Here is a 22,893-nt window from a genome sequence, read left to right as displayed (position 1 = left end):
CAGTACTTGTCCTCTTGGATCACCTGCTCAGCTACTGCTTGGTCTGCCCGTGCAATCACCTTGCTATTTTATGGTCAAAAGACAAAGCAGGAGAGTCTTTGTCGAGAAGCAGATAAATGCTACGCTCGCGCCCTTGAAACCCAACGAGGCCGCATCAAACGACACATCAAGAGTCCAACAGAAACTGAACACATGCCTACGGAACTGCCATCTGAGCAGGATATCAGTGCATCATTAATGCTGATGTACTATGAGCTCTTGAGTCCGAGCTTCACCGGAAGTTGGATGATGCACTTCAAGGCGTGCTGTCAGCTGTTGGTATTGAGAGGGCCAGAGAACTGCCAAGATGGTCCATGTCATGTCATGTTTCGATCATTGAGATTGATAATGGTAAGTTTTGCCTTATTGGGCCTCGGTGTTAAGGGTTAATATTTGCTGCAGGCGCACGTGTCCACTCGGACTGCTTCTAATACATGTTTCAACACCCAAGAGTGGTACACTATACCGTTCACAGGGTCAACAAAAACAGCAACACAAATGTTAATCGACGTTATTTACAACATTTCAAACCTCGAGGTCGCGTCTTCTGCCGAGGATGCAGAAACGGAACGCTTAATACCGGACCTCGAGGCACTTATCGACGCCGTCGCCCATAGCGAGCGGTTGTACGCCCAGGAATCTCAAATACCGTCGGGGCATTGCTCCCCATCCTGTTTCGACCCAGGAAAATTCATTCAAGACGACCTCTGGCTCGGCGGAGGAGACTTTTGCTCGACGACGCTGCCAGCAGCATTCCATGCTGTACGAATCATGATCTATCATTTAATCTTGAAGAGACAGCCAAACGCTGAGCTTATGGGGGAGTCCATCGCGAGATGCGCGTCGCTCTTAGCGTTTGGAGATGCCCTTTTCACGCGTAATCTCCATAACCAACTTAATACTGGCTCCTGTGTTCAGTTGGTTTTCCCACTCGAGGTGGTCTCTTGGTATAGCCCTTGTCCGCACCAGAGACAGAAGGCGAGAGATATTCTCGATCGGTTGGGCTGGGCGCAGTCAGCTTCCCGATAGAGACGGCTGCCTCATCTGTCGCCTGTCGCAATCTTTTAGGCATGACGGCGTCGGCTCTTTTGCGTGCATTTCAGCTGAATAGAATCGCGCACACCTGGCGTCGAGCTGAACACCCCTAACCCGAATGTGCCAATCTGCGCTGCTCTAATAAGAGTGTGTTACGGATATTCTCGGCACATATCATACCAGTCCAAGGCACTTAGCATTCCCTGCAGCAAATGAGAGTAAATGTTGAAGCCAATATGCAAAGAGCGTGCATGCACCTTGGGTGGTATGGGATGAAGGTGCAGCAAACTTGCTTCCAGTCGAGCAGATGCAAGACTGATAGGCCGAAGAGAAGCGAGCTATGAGCTTTCATGACTACACCAATTTCTATATAAACCTCCATCTCCCCGGCTTCTCTTCTTGTCTGGGTCCAGAATCCAAACTTATACTCTCGAATTATTCTTCTTTCTCGATATCCAAGTTCCTTCACTCACCGCTCCTCCTTGCTACGTGCAAAGATTATACACTATGGGGTGCAGTGTTTGCGGGTGTGCTGATTGCTACTGCAATGGCTGTACCACAGGAAAATGTTATTGTGGATGCTCCTGCTAGTTGGTGCCACTGCTAATATACCTTGTTAAACGGAAGATACTTACTTTGCGTACCTAGTGTCAAATAACTGGGATCCTCGTCTCGGTGATTATCGATTAGCTCATCGTGCTGAAGGGGTAGAAATGGTGGGCTAACGGCTGTTTGGATCAATGCCAGTCTTTTTTTCCCCTTGTATTGGGTTTTTTTAATGAGGGCAGGAAGTAGCGTTATGTATATCTCCACCATCTCAGTCATGTCAGCTGCTCAAATCCTGCACATTTATCACAGCTCCATAAGCTCAACATGACAATGTTGACTGTCTTTCCTGCGACCCCAGTAGACAAAGGCAAGAGTAGAACCAGGCTGCAAAGCGGCAAAAATAATCATAAAGAGAGCAAAAAACATACAACAGCGGGTATTCGCTGGTCGTCACCGAACCCAACTACTAATCCGCCCCTTACCGGCTTGACTCTGGGAGAGCAGACGGGATCCCGTATTTTCCAGTAGGTATGGCCGTATGTACTTATGGTGGCAAGGAAATGGGCCTATGGGTTGGGGCCTGTATGATTTAGTCCGCCATAGAATCTTCTCATTCATGCGACCTTTCAGCGACACTATCAGGACTTATCACTTAGAGGGACAGTGCTGACTATGAGTACTAGCCCCCCCCCCCTCCGTCTAGATAGACGGGTTCCCCCTTGCCAAGTATGCCCAGCCTATATAGCGCAGGACCTAGACTCTAAGTGACGATCCCTTGCCTGTATGAGTGTGATATGACTTGGGTTATCTTACCAAGTGCTCCATGTTGCGGCACAGGTGAATCCCCTTAAGCGCGCCAGTTGCGTCAGATCTTTCCCCTCCACCGAGATCCGGTAAGAGGTGCAGATACCTGCAGTCTGCATCACATTTGCCTCGAGAAACCTTACATCCGCGCATAAAGGAATGGCTGGATGGAAGTGATTATACGCTGAGTGCTCCACCCTATTGCATGGCGTGCCGTCTAATTTTTCCCGCTCCCTATCGAACAATATGGCCCCCAGAGGTACTGTGATCGACAGCAGTTCTGAGCGGTCTCATTGCTTGAGCTTGGGTCAAGCAGTGCACATCTGAGACATTGCTGCTCAAATGCTCTCCTGCGCCATCAGCGCGAGTTATCCTGGCCAATGGGAATTCGGACAAAACGTTTGGACAATTGGGCTTAATTAATGCTTGGCGATAATGTCCTTCCGCTCACTTATTCGAATTGCTCGTCCTATATGAGAGTGAAGCGTCTCCTTAATTCTTGCTTCACTAATGTTGTCGACGAACACAGGTTTACTGCAACGGAGAGTAGTTCGAGGTTCCAGTGATCATGGCGATACTTGCTGAGTTCATATTCGACAAGGCCGCGACAATGCCCCTCTCTGTTCTTCTGCCGGCATGCATCGTAGGCCTGGTGAGTCCGCCATGTGGTATGTTGCCCTGGCTGACAGGAATGACTAATCTTTCATCTGAAGACCTCCTCGCACTTTCTCTGCACGGTCCTCTATCAGCTCTTCCTCAACCCGTTGCGGGATGCTAATGGTAGTTCATCAGGACATCACATTTGTCGAATTGGCTTCGAATGCTCAACTCATTGTTCTTGCCGGCTCGGAGACAACAGCTACGCTGCTGTCAGCTGCAACATATTACCTGACTACACATCCTGACATCTTGCCCAAGCTCAACGACGAGGCTCGGTCCGCATTCACGGCAGAGGATGAAATCGATATGATCAGTGTATCGAAGCTACCATGCATGCTGGTGATTCTCAACGAGAGCCTTCGAACGTTCCCACCAGTTGTCAACGGTCTCCCGCGCCACATTGGCCCAGGAGGAGACACAATCATCGGTCAATACATTCCCGAGGGGGTAATACTGCGGCCATCGTGCAATGAAAGCTTTCATCATATTCTGACATTAATTCTCAGAAGACGATGGATATCTGGCACTGGGCTGTCTATCATAATCCAGACCACTTTGCACAACCAAACGACTTCATCCCGGAGCGATGGCTTGGAGATACTCGATTCGATAATGATGCCAAGCTGGCATTACATCCTTTCTCCATCGGCCCCCAGGATTGCATCGGAAAGAAGTATGTAGCCTCTTTCTTCTGGCTTCATAGATTCTCTAACCCTGCTAACAGTCTCGCGAACGCTGAGATGCGGCTCATTCTGGCCCGACTAGCGTGGAACTTTGACATTCGGCTTGCAGATGACAGCTTTGACTGGGAACGTAGGTGCGAATCGTATTTTCTTTGGTAGAAGGGGCCAGTCAACGTCAACTTGACACCCAGAGTATAGAAGCGCAGCTAGCCCGGCTCAGCTTATACCTGAAAGTCGACCATCGTATGGCGATTTTTATGCAGTCTCTCCAACTTGTTCCATCTTGATTCCATGAACTGACTAATCTTTGTCCTTGAGTAACAACAACAACCCTGCCATTTCCAACACACTACGGCTCTTGAAATAATACCTGAGTAGCCACGCTTCATAAGCGCTGAGGAGCTCATCCAGCCTACACGCACACACCATAGTCCCCTGTATCATTCCCCTTCCTCCATAGTGCAACCACTCACGAAACTCCTCCCCTCGCTGGGGTCTAAATAAGTCCAACGGCTCGGTGCGTGTCGATACCGACGGTTGCATGATCGACCCCATGGAACATGAGTCGCAGACCTGGACGGAGCGCGCGTACGCCCAGACTATGAGTCCGGCTTTGTATAGCGCCAGAGGGGCGATGAAGTCGATGCGCCAGGAGGTCAGAGAACTTCCTCTCGTCTCCATGCTGTCCGACGTCTCTTGGAGTAGCTTGAGTACTTGTGCTGCGTGCCATAGGGCTAGCCGGGCATCTGAAGTTCTCACCCACTCCAAGATGCGAGATTCGAGTTGTCTCCTGTAGGGACCCGAGTACTGCTTATGGTATCGGTCCATGGCCAGGTCTTGTATAGCTTCAAGGTTTGCTCGAAGAGACATCTGGGAAAAGTGATATAGTGCCGGGGTACAGTTTTCCAACAACTCCCTGTGCTTCTCGGATGATAGAGGTGATCCAATTGAACGGTCTCTCAGACATTCGCTCCAGGTTGTCAACATGGCCGACCAATACTCGATAGGCCGTGATGATGCTGGGGCAGAAATAATGCCGGGTCCCTCAGAAGATTGCAAGGCCTGCAGACGAGGCCTGTGCCTCTTGATGTCTCTCCAGAGCCATGTCTGCATAGCGCAAATGCCGTAGACAAAGTCATCCTCGAGGAGCGGAGGCAGAATGTCCCGTCCTTCGCAATCCATGGCGGTGTCCATCAGCGTCATGAAGAGCATAGCTGCTCGCTTTTTTGACTCAATCTCTTTGATCTCGTGCCACTCTTCGACCGTTGTGGCTTCCCAAAGCCTCTCAGAACAGGGTGTCGCGAGGCACAACTCTTCATACCTCAAGACCGGATAATGCCCTTGCAAGAAATAGAAGTAATTATCTAGTCGAAACGTGTAAAACGCCAACCTAAAAAGGGAATATTTAACCAGTTGTGACGTTCCACGATGGGCGACCTCTTACCTCTTGAACTTTTCGCGGATCAGCCAACTTGTTGGGATCATGTCTTCGGTGTCATCCTGGACAAAGATCTGTTGCTCTTGGAAGATACTGGCACCACGAAACATGGCGATCATCATGCAGTAACGAGGGTAAGCCTTCTTAAATCTCATATCATCCTGTCCCTGTCAGCATTACCTAGCATTAGACTTGTGTGGTACATCCATACTAAATATTCAAGGGTAAAGATAACGTTGAGGAGCAATGCTTGATAGGCTTGTATCGCGCTTTCGGATACAGTTGCAGGCCATGTCGAGACTTGAGACTAGATCACGTTAGCCGCACACATCCGACTAGGAAGTATATACGCACGAGAATGTTACTCAGTCTAAGGACAAGAGATTCACCCCAATGCTCGGAGACTTCCAGTGAGGGAGTGACGCCATACTCCCATGCCCCTATCATTGACATCATGGAGAGTAGATCGGGAATTGCCGTGGATGGGTTAAATGTGCTCTGGTGGATAATCGGCCACCGCGGGTGGAATCTCTCAAAGTAATAGTCCAACCACGGCCGAGCGGCGAAGTCTTCTGCGAAGGGTATAGGGATTGGTCGTGGTTGATCGGCTTCAAAGGGTTGCTTGCCGTGGTAGCCCGAATTATCAAGAGGATGGCGGACACTGAAGTCGGGTGCTTCCAAAGCATCCAGTTCCTCCAAGATTCCGTTTCTCAGGACGTTGGTTTGTGGGGCTTGCAGCTCGACGGGCCCGGACGATCTGGCTATTGAGGGCGCTCGGCCTAGCCGGGAGGAATCTCTTTCTATGGTTTCTGGAGCGCCTGGACGTGTGGTGTGATATCCGGTCATCAAAGATGAGTCCGGAGTGGCCGGTTGCGCTATCCAAGGATCGCACGAGTCCAACACCAGCTGCAGAGCTGCACCCGGGTTCAACATTGCGGGATGTGACACAGGTTCGTGTGCGGCGTCAGAGATACCCTGGCCGGTGGACACTTGCGATTGTCTTCTCAGGTCCCTAATGCTGCTCTGTAATGACGAGCTTTCTCGTACGTCCCGGGTCTCATCCTCATCCCGTTGCCAGCCAACGGATGCCTCGTTCTGGGTTGTGGACGGAGACAACGCCACGAGGTAAGACTGGGGGCTGCCCGGGTTTCCTAGACGAGGGACCAGGACGTTAATTGCAATCAACTAGCAGTTGTTTTGAAGGAAAAACTACCTTGTTGTCCAGAAGAGTCTGCTTGCCGCTGGAGAGTCTTATGTTGTTGGGCGACATGGCGTTTCAGGACGTCTCTAGCGTTTCAAGACGTCAGACACTATCTCATGCAAAAGGAGCACCAAGAGACTCACTGTCGGCTGTAGCATTTGTGGCATTTGGGACATTCATAGGGCTTCTGGGAATCGTGAGATCGCATATGACGCAGAAGATGCTCATTGCGACGGTACGCTCGGCGGCAGCCCGGGACGACGCATTGGTACCGCTTCAGAGATGAACGAGGGCCAACAGCATGCAGATGCGGGCCCTCGTCAGACTGTGCATGTGGGAGAGGCATCGGCATCAGATGATTGAGAATGCGGAGGACAATGGTGAGCCGGAAGACGAAGGGGGATGTGGGTTGAATCTTGACATGTTTGACTGGAGAAATTGGCCAATCGGGCTTAAGGGAATAGCATTGACTAAAATGCGGGGGAGAAGGAGGAGTTCCCCAGGTGTGCATCGGCAGATGAAAGAAGATTTGATGCAACTATCAAGCATTAAATGGGTGAGAATGAGAAGAAGAATAACGACGGTTGGGCAGTGTAAGAACTACCGATAATAGCGTTCAAGTGAGAATACTTACATACAAACATAACAAGCAATAGAAACACAATGTCCCTTCCTCGCCCCTTGGGCCTAGCCTCCTTTGACACCTCCCCCACATAAAGGATCCGATCCCATCGCCGCTACCCCACATGACAGGCACTCAACCCACATACACTCCTAAAGGTGCTTGGCTCGGGACGTTACACATGACGCAAAGAAACATTGGCTGGCCGCGTAGACGGTTATATAAGTCGACATGCGTCCTCGAAGGCAGCGAGTAGAATCATCACCATCACCGATCAATCCTTACCTCTTCTCCTCTCAGTCCATTCACGAACCGCCACAATGGTCAAGGCCCACGCCATCTACAACGACTTTGCCGCCGCCTCTCGCCCCTTCAGAGCCGAAGTAGGCATCGAGGATGTCGAGGTCGAGGGCACCATACCGAAGGAGCTCAACGGCACCTTCTACCGTGTTTGTCCAATCTCCCCTTGCCCAAGACGTCACCTTCTGACTTGAGTGACTAGGTTATGCAGGACCCCTACTACGAGAGGGATTACTACCTGGGCGGCTCCAAGACCGTTGCCTTTGACGGAGACGGCAACATCAGCGCCTTTCGAATCAAGGACGGAAAAGTCTCGTTTCAGCAAAAGTACGTCATGACCGAACGTCTCGTGGCTGAGCGAAAGGCCGGACGCGCTCTCTTCGGCATGTTCTCCAGTCCCTTCTCCCATCACCCTTGCGTCCGCGCAGTCCTGGACTCAACCGCCAACACAAACGTGATCCTCCATGCCAACAAGCTCCTGGCGCTTTCCGAGTTCGGGCCTGCTTACGAGCTTGACCCAAGTGAGTCTCCCAGTTGTCTCTCATCTTGCGCTGCTCATGAGGTTAGACTCTCTCCGCACTGTCGGCCACGATGCTTTTGAGGGTGTGGACCCGAGGAAGCCGTTCACTGCACACCCACATGTGAGTGATACTTAGAATCAACCATAGATGGCTCTAAACTGACTTGATGCAGGTTGATCCCAAGACTGGCGATCTCGTTGCGTTTGGATACCAGCTGAATGGGCTTGGCAGTCCTCAAGTGAGAATCATACGAATATCCGCATTGTTTGAATGCTTCTGATCTCGTCGTGACTCAGATTTCTGTCTATGTTATCAGCAAACACGGCAAGACAAAGCTGAAGCGTGACTTTGAGTTTCCAGGTGGTGGCATCATTCATGACTGCGCCGTGGTAAGTGATATAGTGTGCTTCATATGGACAAGCTTCACTGAGAACTTACTATTTAGACTGAAAACTATGTGGTCTTGATGCGCATGCCGTTCATGGTCGATTACAAGGATCACGAGAAGCCTAGAAAACATCAGTGGTACGCAAGGCTCCACGCCATAAAATTACTATTCTAACGGTTCACAAGGTACTACGACGAGGAGTGCCCTGCGTGGTTTGGTGTCATTCCACGCAACGAGAGTGCCCCAGTCCGATGGTTCAAGTACAAGAACTGCATGTCTATCCACACTGGCGCAAGCTGGGAGGAGGATGGAAAGATGTATGTAGCAGCCCCCAATTGACACTGTGGACTGATGCTGACCGTGTGACTGTTTCCAGCTACTTCGATTCCTCTGTGGCTTCTCACAATGCTTTTTCGTTCCTTCGTAAGATTGGAATGTCCCGATTGTTTGGCTTCATGCTTACAACTTGCAGCTTCGCGCCGCCGAGAGAACCCAAAGCCAGGCGATGTGACAGTCAACTATGTCAAGTGGTGCATTGATCCTTCGAGTGAATCCGATATCATGCCGGATCCAGGTTAGAACTCAGTGCAAACTCCGACATCCTCCAATGCAGGCTAACTGTTCCCGCAGAAGTCCTTCTCAGCGACCCGTGCGAGTTTCCTCGGATTGACGAGAGATTCCTCGGCCAAAAGAGTAAGTCCGCATGCTCCAACTTTGTCCATTTCTTCAACTGACATGGCACCAACCACAGCTCGATACACCTATATGGACTGCTTCAAGCCCGACGGCGACAACACAGCACAGTTGTATCAAGGCCTCAACACCCTGGCGCGTCTCGACTACAAGACTGGAAACGTCGAGTACTTCTCTCCGGGGCCAAGCTGCTTGGTCCAGGAGCCTTGCTTCAGCCCTCGACATCCCGATGCTGAGGAGGGAGATGGCTTCCTCATCACCATGATTGATAATCAGCAGCTGAACCGAAATGAGGTAGTAAGTTATACGCAAAAACTCCCTCGTGTGACCCATCTTACTTACGCCTCGTCTGTTGTAGATCATCCAAGACACGAAGGACTTTCAGTCGGTCGTTGCCAAGATTATCCTTCCATTTCGTAAGTGCATCATCAAGATCGAGCTTGTTCCATATACTAAGCCAACGTAGGACTCCGGTCCGCCGTTCACGGCAATTGGGTCGATGCTGAGCGGATCCCTGAGACGGACCCTGTTGAGATTCAGCGAATTCCTGATATTTATCTGAACGTCCCGACTGTCAAGGCAGATGCCTAGACTTCTCGAGTTATGTTATCTTGACTTTCTGTTGGTTTTTCAAGATTCATGCCGATAGTTAAAGGGAATTTTGAGATCCTATTGTTTACTATTTTTCTTCCTGGACTTGTGAAATCTAGACACTTTCGACAAACCTGATTCGCCTGATTGTCGACGCTTCCTGTGATGTCACGGAGAAAAAAACCAGGTCCGGCATACGTTGGCCAAGTCACCGCCTGGCAAATTCCAGTTTCTGTGGGCGAAAAGGGGAGACTCTCACCGGAGTTTGTCCTTGAAACACACCCTGGCGTACAAAAAGTCCGGCAGAGTCGCACTCGTCATGTCCGGCTCTTGGCCGACAATGCGTCAGCATTAGAAAGTCGTAATCACCTGCCTCATCATTGGTCCAAGGCCCCTGGGCTACCCCTGTATCCGTGTCGGCAACGGCCGGTCAAGTCTCTTAGGAGCAATAATCTCCGACGATCTACGGCTCGGCCGACATTTCTGGAACTCGTCCGTGTGCCTCGGCATTTCACGCTAGAAAAACCATATTTTGTGGGAGAATATGTGAGTTCATGGTACGGACGTTCGCCTTATGCGGAAGTTGTAACGGCTTTACTATTATTAGGTATTAAGGAGTTTGTCATGCCGAGGCTTGTGTGTCGTGAGAAATAGATAAAGTCAGTCCACAGTCCCTAGTGCTGAATGAGTGTGTTCGTCACTGTCTATGTTCTTCAGCCAAGTCATCATGTTGTATCACGTCCCACTTCTCTTGTCAGCTGCTGCTGCTGTGAGCGCCAGCAATGAGTGGAAGGCCCCTGGCGCTTATGACCGTACGTGTCCACCTCCAAGAGATGAAGATGTCTACTAACACTGAAACAGGTAGAAGCCCTTGCCCTATGGTCAACGCGGTGGCAAACCATGGATATCTTCCTCGCGACGGACTGAACATCTCCTTGGCCGACCTCATTGTCGCCTTCACCGATGCCGTCAACCTGGATCCTGCCGCTACTACGCTGGTGGGACAAAAGGCATTGACCACCGGAGACAACGTCACTTTTGACCTGGACAACCTAAACAAGCATGGCGGTGAGTAAAATGCGATGCACGGTTCATGAATTGTAGCGCTGACCATCTCAGTCATCGAGCATGACGGCAGCCTGAGCCGCAACGATATCTTCTTCGGCGACAACCACAGCTTCAACCAGACCATCTGGGACTCCGTCGCATCTCACTTCACCGAGTCCACCATCTCCATTCAGACAGCCGCGACTGCCAGGAAGCAGCGTCTTCAAGCCGCCGCCGCCGCCAACCCTGAATTTACTCTTACCGCCGATGGTACCCAGTTCAGCTTCATCGAGTCTGCCCTCTACTTGTCTATTTTCGGCGATGTCAAGGAGGGCAATGCCGTCACCGATTGGGTCAAGGTGCTGTTCGGTAAGTCATTTTATTTACCTTGTTAAACACCAACTAACATGATTTAGAACAAGAGCGTTTGCCTTTCGAGGAAGGGTTCAAGAGGTCGGAGGCGCCCGTCACTGCAGCTGGCATTTTGGGTCTGGTCAGCAAGCTGGTTGCTGCAAGCTCATAGTATAGTAGCCCTTGATGTTTGTTCATCGCTGCTATCATCTCAGACTATTTTCCACGAATCATAAAAGTCATGTGTACGTGATTTGGCGAAATGACGCGATAATACCCACTCTTTAATACCACAAAGACAGGCTGAACGGAGAGATGTCCATGATCCTAAAAGGCGTAATTCTATGATGTTAAAAATTCTTCGATCACTTATGAGATAGCATTGCATTCAGTAATGTTGAGCCGCTTGAGAAATTTCGACTAATTCCGTCCCCCTTGAGCAAGGTGGATATTCCTATCGGTCCTTTGAGTCTCTCATCTCCAGGGTAGCAACACCTTTTCAATGACGAATCTACATGCCATCAATACAAGGTAACATTAATGCATATCCAAGATCTCATGACCAATCTCTACTCGATCAGCACTTATGCATCCACGCGAACCAGTCGGAGGCCAAACGGAGGCCAGAAACCCCGCAATCGATGTCGAGGAAACAGTGAGATACAATTTGTGCGCGCTATTGACCATGACCCCCACGGATCGCCAAGTCCCAACTGTCTCATTGCATTGGTTGGGTTGCGGGGTCGGCTCGGCTCGAGAAAAGGCCGCAAGATCATAGATTGATAACGAAGTCTGCCTGCATCTTGACACCTCCACACCCACTTTGATCTTATCTTTGTGCTATAGTCAGCTTCTGTCCATCGTTCGTCTCGGCAGTTCACGATGGTCTTCACACCACCGCCATGGGTTCCAGAGTTGCCCATACGTACTTGTTCCCAAGTCCTCATTGCGAGCACTTTACTAACCAAAAGCCAGAACCATCAGACTCCATCTCCGTCGCCGAGTTCATGAGCACGGAAGAAGATGGGCGCTGCGCCATTGCAAAATCACGAAACCCATATACTTGCGGGCTTACCGGTCAAACGCGTGATGCTTCTGAAGTGATCGCGCGGGAAGATTACCTTGCTCGAGGTATTGGTCAAGCACTCAAGTTCGATCCTCAACGTGGTTCGGAATGGGACAAAGTAGTGGGCGTGTATTCATTCAATACGGTGCGTTTCTTCATCTCGAGATTGATGCATTTCCTCCTTGACAATGTCCTATAGATTGACTACATCCCTCTCACCCACTCCATCCATCGCCTCAATGGTGTAGTCAGTCTTTCCAGTGCCGCACTGTCTTCATCAGAACTTGAAGACCAGCTCCGATTATCTAAAGCTAAGGCCATCTTTACTTGCCAGCCTTTGTTGGAGGCAGCTCTCAAGGCAACGGCTGCTGTCGGGATCCCTAATGACCACGTCTTTCTCCTTCCGGTGCCGGACGCCCAAATGGACTCCGCGTTTCGGACAATTGAAAACTTGATTGAGGATGGAAGAAAGCTGCCCGAGTTACCACCTCTGAATTGGGCTCAGGGACAAGCTGCTAGGCAAGCTGCCTACTTGTGCTATTCAAGTGGCACATCTGGTCTACCAGTGAGTTGTTCTATCTAACTAGTGGTCACCACAAAACTTATAATATGCACTAGAAACCTGTCATGATCTCGCATTACAACATCATTGCAGGCGTTCTCCAAACTCACACCTTTGACTCTGTTGCCCGGAAGACTTTCGGCGTTGAGAATCAAGCCATGCTTGGCCTGCTGCCTTTCAGCCATGTGTTTGGTCTCATGCTCATTACTCACCTGGGCACTTTCCGTGGCGATGAAATAATTGTGCTACCGCGATACACATTCTTGACATTTCTTAAGGCAGTGAGCAAGTATAGGATTCGTCAACTTAGCATTGTGCCACCAATTGCCATTGAGATGCTGAGCAAGCAGGATATATGTCGACAGTATGACCTGGAGAGTGTCGAGTTTCTATACACCGGTGCAGCACCACTTGGAAAGGAAACAGTTGATGACTTGCTAAGAATCTATCCCAAGTGGCGGCTCGGTCAAGGATTCGGTAAGAAAAGGAGTCCAAATGTGATATCATCGCTAACGGCTACAAGGAATGACAGAGACTGCCACCGTCTTTATACAGTCCAGTGAGCACGATACCTTCGTGGGATCCACTGGCTCGTTAGTCCCAGGTGCAAAAGCCAGAATCGTTGATGTTGATGGCAATGAAATCACCGCCTATGAAACTCCCGGGGAGCTTCTCATTCAGAGCCACTCTGTTTCCTTGGGGTACTTCAACAACCCCAAGGCAACTTCAGAAACGTTCTTCACCGACAAGGATGGCCGCTGGATTCGGACAGGTGACGAGGTTCTTGTGCGAAAGGCTCCCTCTGGGAATGAACACTTTGTTGTCGTCGACCGAGTCAAGGAGCTCATCAAAGTCAAGGTATTGCAGCCTCAAATTGTGTCATGAAATTTCTAACTCGAAGAATAGGGTAATCAAGTCGCACCTGCAGAACTGGAAGCCCACCTCCTCAGCCACCCTCACGTCGACGACTGTGCAGTCATTCAAGTCCCCGATCCACGAGCTGGAGAGGCCCCCAAGGCCTACGTTGTCAAGTCATCTAGTGCGAAGCAGAAGCCTGAAGATAATGTCACGAAAGACATCCATAGACATGTTGAGGAACACAAAGCCAGGTACAAGTGGCTCAAGGGAGGTGTCGAGTTCATCGACGCCATTCCAAAGAGCCCAACTGGGAAGATTTTGAGGAGGAAGCTGAGGGAGAAGGAGAGACAAGAACGGGTTACTAAGGGGGCAAAGTTGTAAGACTGTTACGCGTATATATTTCTTGTTCCAGCAAGCCGTTTTAGTTCATGGTTGGCGTTCATAAACTCGTTGCATTTCAGCCCAACAGATGGCTCAACCCCCTGACTCTAGCCAAAAGGGCGAAGCGTGATAGACATCTCAATCCATTAGCAGCCATTCATAGTGATGCGGGAGAGAGATATCAACCGTTAAGGTTCAGTGTTAAGCAGTTGGAATTATGTTTCCTGATAGCGTTATGCAAAGGCTCTGATGGCTCTACCATCTCAAGGCCCTAGCCCAGTTCCCGTACGTACACTCTCACAAGTTGTAGACCAATCAATTACACTGTGGCTAGAAGCCTGCATGGTGGTGATTCTTTAATTATGGAGGTCCTCTTCGGCCTGTAGGCTGCTCCTCGAGTAGCCACACGCGAGACGCCACGCCTTCAGCATTACGCACACCACAAACTCAAGACATAACTGCACCTTCCTGACATTAACAAATTCCTCAGTAGCCTCAAATGATTTTCAGTTTTCCTGGTAAATGAAGAAATCGTACGTGTTAGCTGCTCAGTTGATGTGTCCGAAAACACCAAAAAAATGATCTCAAGCTAGAACAACTCAGCTGGTAAAAAAATAGTTTTGCCGTCAGCAAGACTCGAACTTGCGTTTTCAGTGTCTCTATGGACCACAAACTGATGTACTAACCCCTATACGATGACGGCCTGTCTTTGCTTGTTGAATGGGTAGAGTATAAAGGGAGACTATATAACCGGCTGCCAGGCTTGATGTAGAAGGTCATATTGACAAATAATGAGCAGTAGACTCTCAAGTGTCATTCCCAGAGGTTACTCCGTATCTCGCTCGTTTGACTGAACTTGCGATAGTTCTATAATAATCTTTACTGTATCTAGGTAGGTATGTTCTTGAGCAAAGCTGGGCCATCACATGACCCCCGCCCCGTCTGGCGCGGTCGGCGGTTATACCGCGTCGCGACATGATTGCTCCTCATTCAGTTGAGGTCATCGCGCTTGACTTCCAACAAAATGACAATGGCGTCGCGGCAGAGCCTAGAGTCAATTTTCCTCTTCGGCTCAAGAAGGGCCAAACTCCTCTGGAAGCCACACTCTCCATCTCGACATCATCTAGCTGGCCTCTTCCGCATGGCTTCTACGTGGTCAAAACTGACCGGCTCCTTAGGGCGGCTCAGACAAGAACAAAAGCCACCCGAGGAGCCGCGGTCGCTCCCGACCTCTGGCTTTAGCCTCATAGACCAGAGTCAGAAGGTGGAGGAAGAAGGACTGCCTGGCTATGTCGCCGATCGGTTCTATCCTGTTCACCTAGGTGAAGTGTTTCATGGCCGATATCAGGCCGTTGCCAAGCTGGGTTTTGGTAGCTCATCCACTATCTGGCTGGCTCGAGATTTGAGGTATGCTTAGACGTCTTGAGTACCTATCTTGAGCTACGCCGCTGACCGTGGCCGCAGCGATCACCGATATGTCGCGCTCAAGGTCTACGTGCATACCACTCGCCTCCCTCGAGAACTCCCTCTGTACGAGGGCATTGGGCCAAAGCTTTCAAGTACGGAAAACCCTGGTCGGGCGAACATTCGACATTTGCTAGACTCCTTTGAGATTGATGGACCAGAAGGTAAACACGTCGCACTGGTCTTCCAGCCAGCCCAGATGAGTCTTCGAGATATGAAACTTGTTTTCCGGAAAGACGGTAGCTTTGACGAGATGTTTGTGTGAAGGGAGCTGTGGAGGAGCTACTAAAGGCTCTTGACTTTCTCCATAGCGAGGCTCATGTGGTTCATACAGGTGTGCATTGAAGGAATACTACTTTTTTCAAAGCTATCTGAGCTGACTTTGAGTAGATATTCACCCCGGAAATCTGCTCTTGGGCCTAAACGACGATTCCCTACTTCGACCTCTAGAAGACCAAGAATTTTCATCCCCGGTTGCCCGAAAGGTGGTTTCTCCCGATAGGACCATCTACCTCTCTCGCCTCATACGCCCAAAGCCCGGCCCGATGTTGCTTTCAGACTTTGGGGAGGCGAGATCTGGCCCAGGACCTCACGCCGGCGATATCATGCCAATCCAACACCGAGCTCCAGAAGCAATCATGTGCATCTCTTGGAGTTATCCAGTCGACATGTGGAGTATCGGACTCACGGTAGACGCCCTTGATTTCGGTTTTTAATCTTGTCCCGGTGTCCTAACGTTTCTAGGCATGGGATCTGCTTGGGCCAAAACGGCTTTTCACCGCAAAGGGCGAGGATGGTGATATGTATGATGCTGCACATCTAGCCGAGTTAATCGCAACTCTGTGACCGCCTCCCTTGGAATTCTTGCGACGAAACCCCGAGAGAGCTGCTGATTTTTGGGATGAGAATGGTACGTTTCAGTCTCTTCTAACGGGCCTTTGCTCAGAGCTAATTGGATGCGTCTAGGAAAATGGCTAGGCTTGGCACCTATTCCACTAAATCGAACGTTGGAGGAGCTTGAAACAAGGCTCAAAGATCCCTCGCGCTTTATTGCATTTCTTCGGAGGGTGCTGGCATGGGTTCCCGAGGAGAGACCAACAGCAAAGGAATTGCTTCAAGACCCATGGCTAAGGGGGTGAAGATGCAAGACACCGTTCATATATAGTTGCCCATTGAAAGTAATACATGACTCACTTTTCGATATTCATGGACTGTAGTTCATGCCTTCCGCTTAACCCAATGGCTTCTCAACGCTGGCAAACGCCGCCTTCATCTAGGCAAAAATCTCCACCGCCGGACATCAACAAGCGGGTCCCGCCCAAGGACCACGGGTGAGATGGCCGAGTTGGTTATGGCGTCAGGTTAAGGTCACCTTAACAACCTAAGATTCCTGATGGAGCAATCCTCCTGGGTTCGAGTCCCAGTCTCATCATTTCTTTTTGCCCTTGAGCACGATTCTGCGGCCTCATGTCATCCAAAGTGACTTGGGGAAAACGAGAGGTTTCAGACCGCTTAAATTTTGCCAATGCCGCGAAGTCAGCATCCTCAAATAGCTTACCCTAGACCTCGCTCCTTGTTTTGTTGTGCTGCGACTTTTTGGTACTCTCTACTTTAATTGACGAATTCACCGTCCTCAGCCTCTTAAACTCCCCGACGGTCTTTGCAATTCAAACCTTTGCGTCGGCGAAGTCCATCGGAATCGCTAAGGCGGCATCTGATCAGCCGGGAATAGCGTACTGGGAAATGACGCTCTTGGCATTCCTCGAACAGGCCAGTTGGATCGTTTCCTCTGTCGATCATATCCACCCTGCCAAGACCGTCAGTGTTGCTCGCTTAACCGAAGCACAACCAACAGAGACGACTGGGCTTCAAAACAGTTGCCTGGAGCCCTCCAGAGACATCGAGCCTCGGTGGGGACTCTCACTGTAGCCGGGCGTCTTGACAGTCCGGGTTCATGATGGCTTGGAATGCGGTTAGCCATAGCTTCTGGTTATCTTGTTTCAAAGCGGGCAAGACCAAGTGTTGATCATATGATGGGTCTATTTGCAAACCAACGTCGTTGGTATCGCCTTGCTTAATCCCCTTCATGTAAGGATACCCAACTGGTTAGCTGATGCGCGTGCCAGGGAGTGAAATTTATCCAGACTGTGCCATCAGCGTCCTCCTCTCCCTGCCAAGCGCTTCGGTTTCAGCAGCGAAGGGTCTACGACGAGCCTAAAGCACAGTTAGGTTTTGCGTCTCGAGCTTTGAAAAGCTGCATCGAGACGCACGCATGTGCACCCGGATCGACCCTGTTCATGCCCACACGCCTCGTCCATGTGCAGGTTGCCGGCGGGAAATATTCAGTTCGCCTCGTTACAGGAATCTCTGCTCAGCCCTATGTCACACTCAGTCACTGCTGGGGCCCCGAGTATCCTTTCCACGCCAAGACCACGTCGGCCAACATTGAGTCTCGACTACCACCTTCTAGGATCCCCTGGGCGGAGCTTGCGCAAAACTTACGCGAAGCTTCCGCGACGCTGCTGCCGTGACGGGACGGCTTGGGTTCAAGTATGTCTGGATAGACGCGCTTTGCATCATCCAGGACTTGTCCGCGGATTGGCATGCCGAGTCCAGCTTGATGCACCAAGTCTACTCGTTCTGCGACCTGATGATCAGTGCGGACGCATCCCCCGACACCAACGTGGGCCTCTTCCGATCGTGCAATATGGCAAGGCCCTGGACTGTACCCACAGCGCCGTCGCCCGTCCTTTGGCAAGGTTGCTCAGTCAAGGCGCGTTACGATCTTATACACTATACCCATACTACAGAGAGATTATGGTCCCCTCTTTTTGACCGAACCCATATCTTCCCCTTGTCAACAAGAGCATGGTGCTATCAAGAAGAGCAACTCGCCCGGATCGTGCATTTTTCCATTGATGAAGTCTCTTACGACTGTCTTGGTGGTGTCGAGTGTCACTGTGGCTTCTGGGGCCGGCGACGAAGCAGGCGCCCGAAAGTCTCTAGCTTCTAGCAAAGGCAACCTCGTCTCAACCGCCGGTGCCATCGGCGGCTTCTTCGTCGGAGGCGCTGCTGGAGTTGTTGTTGGAGGTGTCGCTGGCGCTTCTATTGAAGGCCAGATTGAGAACAAGATCAACGGCAAGCGGCAAGATTTAGCCGATGTTGTTGTTGGTTGATTCCCTCTCGCCACCGTTCACCATCCTCTACCCTGGGTAACCGCAAACCAGGCTGTCGAGGTAATCAGACAAAACTGAATTAGAATGAAGTGATATAGTTCCAGAGTACTTGGTCCTTTGACAGCAAAGGTAGCACATCGAACCCCCTTCAAGAAAAGATGTGGTGTTCATTTAGGGTATTTGGCGAATTGAGCCATTATGAGTCATGTTCGACCTTAGTCACGAACAAAGCACTTGGCTGTCTTTGGAATGAGTGACCATGGGCTGTTATTAGGCGCCACGTCCTTGTTCCTTTGTTCGGCCGTGTGCAAAAGCTGCACACTCACGAACCCGCACCTTGTGACAGTTCTCCCAAGTTAATCAGTTCTAGTCTAAAAGTAAGAAGAATGTTTGAATGGTGAGTGGTTAAATAATTCATCACCGAACATGCGAACGATCACGGTTAATCGATGAGATTAGCTGCGCGGCCAACCAATCTCTAACAACCTTCTCATCTATAAAAGGCCAGACTCTTGACACCATGTTAACTTTTCCACACATCACCATACATTTGGAAGAACCAACCATCGGTCACTTTTTGACCTATTGTTGCCGCACCTACCTTTTTCTTAAGCCAAGATTGTTAACACTCAACCATCATGGCAACCCGGAACGGCGAGTTCGTTTTCGACAGAGCACAAAACACGGATGTGTTTGACCAAGACTTCGACCGAGAGCTATCCCTCAGGTGGCAGTTTGTACAAGCGCAAGCAGGCAAGCACCTCCCCATTGTCTTGCTCCCGCAACGGGGCCGCCCGCCAAAGCATGCGAAGCAAGCACATGACGATGAGCTGACTGAGACAATCTATATGATCAAGGATGAGCTCAAGTACCTGAACGAGACTGACAAGCTCGACGTGAACTGTCGTGCCCCCTGTCAGCTAGGACTCGCTAAAAGGCTTGGGAAAAGATGGGCTTTCTTGCACATCGGCACCTTTTCCCCCTATCCTCCCAACTTTAGCTTCCATCATCAAGTGGCACCTGGCGCCGTTCTCGGTCCTAAGACCCAGGCGGATCATGTATCCATTGCAGCTAGTGAGATTCAGGAGCTGGTAAGGTTGATCACTCAAGATCGCTACAAGTGGCTCCTTGAGTGCGAAAAGAAGACTCGCGACAGGGTTAAGCTCGCCGAGACGCGCATCAGCGAGCTCGAGGTGAGCATGACCCGCCAGCACAACGCCGTGTCAAAGGAGTTTGAGCTCTGGGCTGAAAACATTGGAGACAATGCCTTTCTGATCAATGATCCCTTTCAGAAGATTCCAGACGTCGACACTGACTGCGGCTGGCATGCCTGGTTCAGGTTTGAGAAACAGCTGTTGGAGGCTGAGCGACTGCTAGAGATTGAGCGACGCGCCCAGGGCTGGGTGTTTTGTGACATTCTAGCGGCCATGACCAACGGGCTCGTTGAGAAGGGTGAGATGCATTAAGAGGGTGTAGTAGTTGGTGATTGTTGATTGACAAGGAGAACTAGACATTGAGTCGCTGAGTTCTTCCACATGGGTCAAGAATAGAAGTCACGTAGAGAATACACCATTCTTTTAAAAATTACACATTTGTTTATATTTTTTTGGTCCAGTGAAAAGATGTTGCTGTCCACTGTCAATGATTGTGATCCTCACATCAGAAGTGGCGGTAAGACCTTGTCCTGCACAGCCCTCGAGCAATTGGCCGACCCGTTGGTGAGACTGACGACTCGTGTTGGGTTAAAACTGCAGTGAAAGATGAAATAGGAAACTCTTGGACAGCCAACTGCGGCAAAAGTAAATGATACCTTTCAACAGGTACTGCAGCTTAGCTGCCTATATCCTTTGCCACAGAAACCGTGTTTGGGTGAGCTAGACCCTTGCATCTCAACTCGGTAGCCTCATGATTGTCCAGGACATGGTTAGACCCAAGTCTTGGCGCAGAAAAATCAACGAATGGGATCCGTATGCGTTTATGTCTCAGCGTCTCAACTTGGGTTAAAATTGCAGTGAAATTGCTCGCAATTATTTCTGCAGGCGAGCATTGTTTCCCGGGTGTGTCCGGGTCACTGGCCGCCACTCCTAACTACAGTCCAGCACATGTTGCAAATCAAGACAGCATAAGAAACAGATATTGGCGCAGAAACATCAGTGAACGGGATCCGCCTATGCCCATAACTCAGCATCTCAGCTAGTGTTGCAGATACAGTGAAAACGAAGGATGAAATGACCGAGGCCACACACTTTCAGGTGGCTGCCAGGTAGCCTAGAGGCGGAGGACGACATCAGCCATAGCATGTACGAAGTTTACGCGTTACACCCTATGCACTAACTCGACTGCCATGATTCCTTCGTATTTGAAGATGGAGTAAGGGGGGAATAGCGCCCTGCGAGATCGGCACCTGCACGCCCTGCTGTGTGTTCTATCTGTAACGCATAGGACACGTACTGACCCTTTCCTCGGCACGCCTCCTTCTGGAAAGGCGATTCATATGACGGCTATGAATCTGTACAAGATTGTTAATGGAAAAATTGTTGAGGAGCACGGCTTGCCTAATATTTTTGGGTTGATGGTGCAGATCGGAGCAGTCAAGATTCCCCTGCCATGAAGAATTCAGATCCAGCCAACACGAAAAGGAATCTCCTGAATGGCCTCTTTCAAAGGCAAAGATTATTGAAAAATAAATAGAGGCTCTTGTAAATGATGAAAATGAGGGGTCAATATCACCTATTTCCACGTCATCCTCTCTCCAGAGTGCAACCAGTAACGAGTGGGATTGTCAACATCTGCAGAACTGCCTCCGCCTTATCTCCGTCCGATTGTGAACTCGGTGGCGCTTCCAAAAGAAATCATCAGCCAAAACAACAAACAAGACAGTTCTCGACACATGCCGGCATTAAGACTCGTTATCTCCGTCCAAGCTTGCGGTTGGGTCTCGATCCTTCGGAGGCTTAGAGAAATCAAGCCCAAAAGCACGGCATCACAAGTTTCACGGCAACAAACGTACACTCGGTGATCAGGAAACCGTCTAGGGAACTAATAACAGTCCGATGGCTCGATGGTTAGTCTGTAGCGAAACTTGATGTTCAACAACTCGGGGGATGGCTCTTCATGCGGACAAATTGTTCCAAGCCATTGCCATTTCTTCAGGCCATGGCAGACCTAGAGCGGACTTAACACGGACTTTGAATAGGTTTTTTAGCGGACTTTGGGTAGGTCCTTGGGGGTCTTTAGATAGACTTGCTCCAAATGGTTTCAGTATAAATGTCATATAAACAGTCGTCTCCAGATACCTTATACCCATTGGCCCCTCACTACACCCTGACTTGAGCACTATTTGACCGTTGAACTCAATCCTCCGTTTTCCCCCTCATAACCATTCTCTCATACTACTTGAAACCTCCGGATTATCCTTCACAATGGCATCAGCCTCCAAATACCTATCTAAACTGCAAGACAAGTCAATTCTCATCGTCGGCGGTACATCCGGCATTGGTTTCGCCGTCGCCGAGGCTTGCCTTGAATACGGTGCTAAAGTTGTAATCGCCGGCCGAAGCCAGTCCAAGCTCGACGATGCCCTGGGCCGCCTTGTATCAACATACCTAGAAGCCAAGGATAGTGTCCGCGGGCATGTTGTTGATCTAAAAGACGACATCGAGGCCAGTGTCACCAAGCTTCTCGAATTTGTGACGGTGGGCGGCCAGGAGAAGCTTGATCACATTGTGAGCACTGCCGGTGAAGGAACAGTTGGTATTACGTTGGAAAACGCGACCGAGGGAAACGTAATTGATGCCGGCAAGATGAGAATCGCCGGGATATTGCTGCTCTGCAAGATAGCACAGGGCTACATGAACAAGGCTCATACCTCATCCATCACGTTTACCGGCGGCGTAGCCTACTACCGGCCCATGGAAGGGCACAGCGTAACAGCAGCTACCGCAGGGGGCATGGGCACCATGGCCCTGGGGCTTGCTGTGGATTTGAAGCCCATCAGGGTGAACATGATGTCTCCCGGAGCGATACGGACAGAGCTATTGCAGAATATGGTCCGAAGCGCATGGGGTGCGGAGGGCGAGGATATCTTTGCGAAGAAGACGTTGCTTGATCGGATTGGTAGCCCGGAGGATGTTGCTGAAATGTTTTTGGGGATCATGAAGAGCGATTACATCACTGGGCAGGTTATCCATGTTGAGGGTGGCTACCTGCTGAAGTGATAGGGCAGGCGATTGGACCCCGGCACAATCTTGGAAGGCAGTTATATTAGATTTATGGTGACATATATCATTCACCAAGGCATTCGGCTTGGTGGCTTGATTGTGTGTAAAACCGTATTTCTCTGGCTGAGTTGCCTTGATCTGCCCTTTGGGTATGCTATGAGGTAAAATTACTAGAATCTATCATTCGCTCATAAGTAACTCTGTCCTAAGATCTGATGGTATGGAATATGTTTTGGGTATCAAG

At 50.2% G+C, this 22,893-nt stretch overlaps 6 protein-coding genes and 3 non-coding genes across 9 annotated transcripts; 7 read left to right on the top strand and 2 right to left on the bottom strand.

Moving 5' to 3' along the window:
* Positions 1-2,046: 2,046 nt before the first annotated feature.
* Positions 2,047-2,163, bottom strand: LRP88_03865. The gene has a single exon (XR_014475162.1). It is a non-coding gene; the product is annotated as a 5S ribosomal RNA (ribosomal RNA).
* An 874-nt stretch (positions 2,164-3,037) lies between these two features.
* LRP88_03864 (uncharacterized protein) lies at positions 3,038-4,137 on the top strand (the record flags this gene model as incomplete). Its single annotated transcript, XM_083240466.1, has 5 exons — positions 3,038-3,079; positions 3,220-3,534; positions 3,594-3,760; positions 3,812-3,904; positions 4,089-4,137. The coding sequence occupies 5 exons, from the start codon at positions 3,038-3,040 to the stop codon at positions 4,135-4,137; spliced, it is 666 nt and encodes a 221-aa protein (XP_083103756.1).
* A 3,214-nt stretch (positions 4,138-7,351) lies between these two features.
* LRP88_03863 (carotenoid oxygenase family protein) lies at positions 7,352-9,524 on the top strand (the record flags this gene model as incomplete). The annotated part of the gene is made up of 12 exons (XM_083240465.1): positions 7,352-7,480; positions 7,534-7,893; positions 8,025-8,090; positions 8,149-8,241; positions 8,298-8,377; positions 8,426-8,557; positions 8,617-8,663; positions 8,713-8,814; positions 8,871-8,933; positions 8,992-9,230; positions 9,292-9,349; positions 9,400-9,524. The coding sequence occupies 12 exons, from the start codon at positions 7,352-7,354 to the stop codon at positions 9,522-9,524; spliced, it is 1,494 nt and encodes a 497-aa protein (XP_083103755.1).
* Positions 9,525-10,251: 727 nt separating this feature from the next.
* On the top strand, positions 10,252-11,094 carry LRP88_03862 (Chloroperoxidase; the record flags this gene model as incomplete). Its single annotated transcript, XM_083240464.1, has 4 exons — positions 10,252-10,340; positions 10,393-10,592; positions 10,644-10,940; positions 10,988-11,094. The coding sequence occupies 4 exons, from the start codon at positions 10,252-10,254 to the stop codon at positions 11,092-11,094; spliced, it is 693 nt and encodes a 230-aa protein (XP_083103754.1).
* A 710-nt stretch (positions 11,095-11,804) lies between these two features.
* LRP88_03861 (uncharacterized protein) lies at positions 11,805-13,789 on the top strand (the record flags this gene model as incomplete). The annotated part of the gene is made up of 6 exons (XM_083240463.1): positions 11,805-11,847; positions 11,898-12,133; positions 12,188-12,553; positions 12,607-13,027; positions 13,083-13,408; positions 13,457-13,789. The coding sequence occupies 6 exons, from the start codon at positions 11,805-11,807 to the stop codon at positions 13,787-13,789; spliced, it is 1,725 nt and encodes a 574-aa protein (XP_083103753.1).
* A 621-nt stretch (positions 13,790-14,410) lies between these two features.
* LRP88_03860 lies at positions 14,411-14,492 on the bottom strand. Its single transcript has one exon. It is a non-coding gene; the product is annotated as a tRNA-His (tRNA).
* Positions 14,493-16,583: 2,091 nt separating this feature from the next.
* On the top strand, positions 16,584-16,685 carry LRP88_03859. The gene has a single exon. It is a non-coding gene; the product is annotated as a tRNA-Leu (tRNA).
* Positions 16,686-19,067: 2,382 nt separating this feature from the next.
* Positions 19,068-19,895, top strand: LRP88_03858 (uncharacterized protein; the record flags this gene model as incomplete). The annotated part of the gene is made up of 1 exon (XM_083240462.1): positions 19,068-19,895. One exon carries the CDS (start codon positions 19,068-19,070, stop codon positions 19,893-19,895), a length of 828 nt encoding a protein of 275 aa, XP_083103752.1.
* Positions 19,896-21,851: 1,956 nt separating this feature from the next.
* On the top strand, positions 21,852-22,646 carry LRP88_03857 (uncharacterized protein; the record flags this gene model as incomplete). Its single annotated transcript, XM_083240461.1, has 1 exon — positions 21,852-22,646. One exon carries the CDS (start codon positions 21,852-21,854, stop codon positions 22,644-22,646), a length of 795 nt encoding a protein of 264 aa, XP_083103751.1.
* Between the last annotated feature and the right edge of the window lie 247 nt (positions 22,647-22,893).

Source organism: Fusarium phalaenopsidis (genome assembly GCF_050370095.1).
Source record: "Fusarium phalaenopsidis strain FUZ10S chromosome Unknown contig_32288, whole genome shotgun sequence".
Classification (NCBI taxonomy): domain Eukaryota; kingdom Fungi; phylum Ascomycota; class Sordariomycetes; order Hypocreales; family Nectriaceae; genus Fusarium; species Fusarium phalaenopsidis.
Note: the sequence above shows the minus strand (reverse complement) of the source record. Positions and strands in the feature narration are given on the sequence as shown.